This window comes from Palaemon carinicauda, chromosome 1, assembly GCF_036898095.1.
Source record: "Palaemon carinicauda isolate YSFRI2023 chromosome 1, ASM3689809v2, whole genome shotgun sequence".
NCBI lineage: Eukaryota > Metazoa > Arthropoda > Malacostraca > Decapoda > Palaemonidae > Palaemon > Palaemon carinicauda.
Window position 1 is genome coordinate 198652159 of NC_090725.1, and position 5000 is coordinate 198657158.

The 5000-nt window shown below is 32.9% G+C and overlaps 1 protein-coding gene across 2 annotated transcripts in view; it reads left to right on the plus strand.

Moving 5' to 3' along the window:
- LOC137643931 (PDF receptor-like) overlaps positions 1–5000 on the plus strand; it is a 546960-nt gene that overhangs the window by 333029 nt on the left and 208931 nt on the right. For both annotated transcript variants that reach the window (XM_068376700.1, XM_068376708.1), the window contains one exon: positions 1347–1433. In XM_068376700.1, coding sequence (XP_068232801.1) covers positions 1347–1433 — 87 coding nt within the window. The remainder of the gene's footprint in view (positions 1–1346; positions 1434–5000) is intronic.

Here is a 5000-nt window from a genome sequence, read left to right on the forward strand (position 1 = left end):
CTAAATGTTTAATGCTTATCTATTGGATTTTATAGATGTTATTCCTCCATATCACTAAGTGTCTCTTTTCCTTTATTTCTTTTACTTTAATTTTAAAGTCGTCTCACACATTTATATTATCTCAAGACTCTGATTGTATTTAATTTAACACGCTATATGTATTACCTACTTTCCTAAATCCAATAAGTTTCCTCCTCTTTGAATCTTTGAGCCATCACCACTCCTCTATATTACTGTCATAGAATGTTCAGTTTCTACACCACCCATCCTTTGTTTAGATTTATAACTCATTTCCTTTCGTCTTTTTTTTTTTTTCTATGGTATTCTCCATCTAACATTTTCGTCTTTCTCCTCTCCAATCTGTGCCTTTCGTTTCATTGTTATCTCAGCATTTATTACAATAACTCTATGACTTTCATGATACTTTAGTTATTCCCTCCTCAATATGTTTAGCTTGATTTAAGTCTTCTTGTGATTTATATTATGTTCTGTATAAGAAATTCAAATAAATTCTTGTTATTTTTCTCCATCTCTGAACCTTTCATTTTGGCCTTTATTTTACCTTCTTTCTTTGTTGACATTGCCATTAGCTAGATAATGGCTTTTTTTTCCACTGTCTTTGGCACAATATTCCAATAACTCTTTTCTCTTTTCCTATATTTTCCTTTTATACCATCTTTGTTATTTTTGTTATTCAACTTCTTAAATATTGTTTTACTTATTTCTTGTCCCTTTCGATTATTTTCATATTCCTCCATATTTTTGTTTACGCCCTCTCTCTCTCTCTCTCTCTCTCTCTCTCTCTCTCTCTCTCTCTCTCTCTCAACATTTATGTTTTCCTTTAGGATTAATATCATCTTCCCTCCCCTTTTTAAAATTTCCTACCATGTTACCTATCCTTTATTTCGGTTAGTTTCATTCCTTTCTCCTTTACTGTTTAGTTCATTCTTTTGTTCCTTTAGATGATTCATCATTCTAAAAGCTGTTGCCTTGCTTGGATGACCAAATGGCTGAGTCACGACCCTTTACCCAGATATAACCTATATATTTATACTGTGCGTTTATAGTAGGAATGGAAATATTTTAGTTTCTAAGTTATGCTTACAAAATAGATGTCATTTACATTTAAGTATATGAGATAATGAACATCAACCATAAAATGTGTGTGGGAGTTTATATTTTTTTTTCGATTTTATTTTTTTTCAGACAGGAATTGATCATTCTATAGAATCATGTTTACACAAATCATTCATATCTCGCATTTTTAAGGAATTACTGAAAGTAAAAATTTTTTATCCTCAAGATTATTGATAACGTTTCATCCTTTCCTCTCTTTCTCCCAAAAGGATGTATTATGCAATAGGATGGGGTTTACCAGTCGTAATGACTACCACGTGGGCTTCCACTACAGCCTTTTTATATACGGATACAGAGTAAGTACCTATAAGTGGTGTATGTTTATTACTCTAACCATATCTTTTTCTCTTTTCCTTTACCAGTGACTAGGTGTTAATAATGTTATTTCAGTACCTCTGTCAAAGAATTTCTCATGATAAATATAGTGTATTTGGATGCCAGTAGGGAGAGTTAATTAAATCCCACCGTTGGGGAATTTATATATTCATTTATTTATTTCTTTTTCTTTTTACATATCGATAAAGTTTTGACAATTCAGCATCAGGAACACCCTCTCATCATCATAACTGAAAAAAGCCAAAACACTGTGCGCTGATATATATATTTATTTTATGACCGAGGGATTACTTCCCTAACAAAAATAGGAAAACTTTGTTAATCGGATATTATTGTACAATCCGGATTTATTTCCTAGCGAGAAAAAGAGGCTGGTACAAGCCCTAGGGTTCCAACATAAAAAGTAGCCCAGCCAGGAAAGGAAACAATGAAATAAATAAACCATATATGACAAATAATGAATAGAAATATAGAATATTTCAAGAATGGTAACGTTAGAATATATGATTTTATTTACTGTAAAATATGAAAAATTACTCTCATCAACCCGATAAGCACAAAACCATATTTATAAAGTTTTAACTTCTGAAGTTCCATCGACTTAACTGGCCGATTAGGAAAATCATTCCATAATCTGGCTATGGCTGAAGTAAGACATCTAGAATACTTTATAATTTTGAGTCTAATGATGGAGAATTCCTAGTACTACGTGCAGGATGGCACAGTCTGGGAAGATCTAAATTTATAGGATGGCCGGAATTATGAAAAATATTATGTAACACAAAGAACTAAATGAATGGCTGTGCCAAAGATTACTATCCAGATCAGGAATAAGAAATTCGATGAACTGCAAGTTTTTGTCCAACAAATCAAGAAGAGAGTCAGCAGCTGAAAACCAAATAGAACAATGATACTCAGAACATGGCAGAATGAAAGAATTAAACATTTTCTAAAGATAGATCGTGCAATTGAAGAAGAAACAGATCGAATGGGTATCTCAAAATTAAATATGCAATCAAGAATCACACCTGAAATTTTAAATGAGTTTTTTATAGTTACAACCTTCTTCTCACTGGCACTGTAGATGTTAAAAATATGTGACTTCAAGCATTCTAGATATTTTGGTTATGTTAAATTGAAATTTGATATTGAAAGTTTATTGGATTAACAATTTGAAAGGCAGGCAAGCAAATGATACAAGTAATAATTATGTTTGTTTATCCGTTAAAGTGGCTGTGAAAAAAAGAATAATTGGTAGTACGTTGCAATGATAATAGAATCTTTGCTTTGTGATATATTGCCAGGTCTATCATTTTCTATTCAGTTTTTGTTCTTCCATTTGGATAGAAATCTATTGGTAGGTAGTCAAATAATCAATTTTGAATGGATCTACGCATATGGCCAAATTTGCTGTAACCCACCCTCTTCCTTACTTATACATTTGTTATCTTTCGCGGTCTTGTGTTAAAGATAGGCATTAGCTTGCTTGTTTTCATTAGAAAAAGATGAATAAGAAACAAACAAAAGACAAAACATTTTTTAAGGAAGTGAATGGACTGAGAAAGGTTGATGAACGAATGCATCTCAAAATAATAGATGAGAATAAACAACTGCTGTTGGATGTGAACTGTAGTACTAGGGCAATTAAACAAATAATATTGAGACTTGTTTCATGTGGAAGATTAAGAGACCGGCAGAGGTGAACGCTGATATAATTACCGCATGAATTACAATGCAAGTGGAACTTTTGACCCTTAAAGAATTTTCAAGCAATGTTCGGGTATGTGAAAAGTCACAATAGATTTGTCCAGATGGTTCATTTATACATTTTGTATAAGGGTAAAGACGGGAGATAAATTATGATTGAAAAATCCAAGGAGTCAAGATTGAGATAGAAAGAACAGTAATGATTGGGGCGAAGAAATAGTAGGTAGAACAAGCTCTTGCTATGAATATGTAATGCGACAATTTTGAAATTAACGTGAAAAAAAAAGGTTAAAAAGAAAACCCTATGATAAAACCGACAAAGAGGTAATATATAGTGGCATACATGATAAGTTGTGGCGAGATATTGAAAATTTTCATGATGTGTTAAATAATGTAAGCAGGAGAGTTAATTGATTTGTGTGAAAGGTGATCTGTGACACCGTTATGGATGGAGTTGCCAAATGTCAGAGAAAGGACAATGGTTGAATGTACAGTCCGAATGACATTTTAGAATGAAAAATTCAATTATGTAAGAGATGCCCAATAGGTGATGTTTGCAAATTGTGCTGTTCATATTGGGACCACTAACGAAACACTGCATAAACTGGAAGGAAATTTTAAAATTATGAATGTGTGGAAGAATACAGTAACGAGACAAAAGGAAGATGGAGAAATAAGTGTTAGTATGTATAACATAAGAATTAATGTAGCTTACATTCATCAATATCTTAGAATACATACAATGTATGGTGGCAACATGCAAGAGCTGCACCACCGAATAGGGGAAAAAAGAAAGAGCAATACGTGCGTAAATGGTTGATAAGAGACGTTGGCTGTCCTTAGAAGCTGATGTGAAAGTTTATGAAAAGATTATTGAACCAACTTTAATTTATGGAAAAGTAATAAGAGTGTTGAATATGAAACTATAAAAAAATGTGTGAGAGCTAGATCAATAGCAGAGAGAAAAGAATGTACATTGAATGACACTGAGAGATAAATTATAAATACACTGACTCAAACATTAACATAAACTATGCACTAAACTTAAGGTGACAAGGAGAAGCACCTACTAAAGTTTCCTGGAAAATTTTATAAATTGAGTACGTTTGAGTAAGTTGGTTGATGCAATGACCCTGAGCTCTATGCAAAATCTAAGACTAATTCCAAATTAAGACAAAAACCAAAAAGGTGTGCTGAAGTGCTTGCTTGCTTACCAGAATGCATGAAATATCACACGAGGTTGGGGTCAAGATAAATAGAAGAAAGATAGATATGATGAGAACGGATTATGCGATGGTAGATGAAATATCATTGGAAGGAGATACGATTAAAGAAGTAGAATCATTTAGGTGATTAGGAAATATGATTTCCAATACAATGTCTTTAGAGTTAGAGTTTAGTAACAGATTGAATAAAAAAGCAAATCAGACAATGGCTAGGATTAGTAAAATTTGGAAATCAAATCGCCTAAAATTACATGTAAAAATCAGACTATATATCAGTTTAGCGAGATCGGTGTTACTTTATGGAAATGAGTCATGGTATGACGATGAAACAATCTCCAATAGATTTAGTAGATTTAAGAATAAAATCCTCAAAAGGATACTGGGAGTTAAATGGCAGGACAGGATTAGAAATAAAACTATATGAGAGATTACTCGAGTTCCATATGTGGATGAGATCATGATGAGGGGTAGATGGAGAAGGGTTGGGCATACTCTTTGCACTCCCCAAGAGAGATTAGTTCACCAAAGGTTCAGCTCCACAAGACACTAGAAGAGTTGGAAGACCCAGGCCTACATGGCTGTGGACTATGAAGC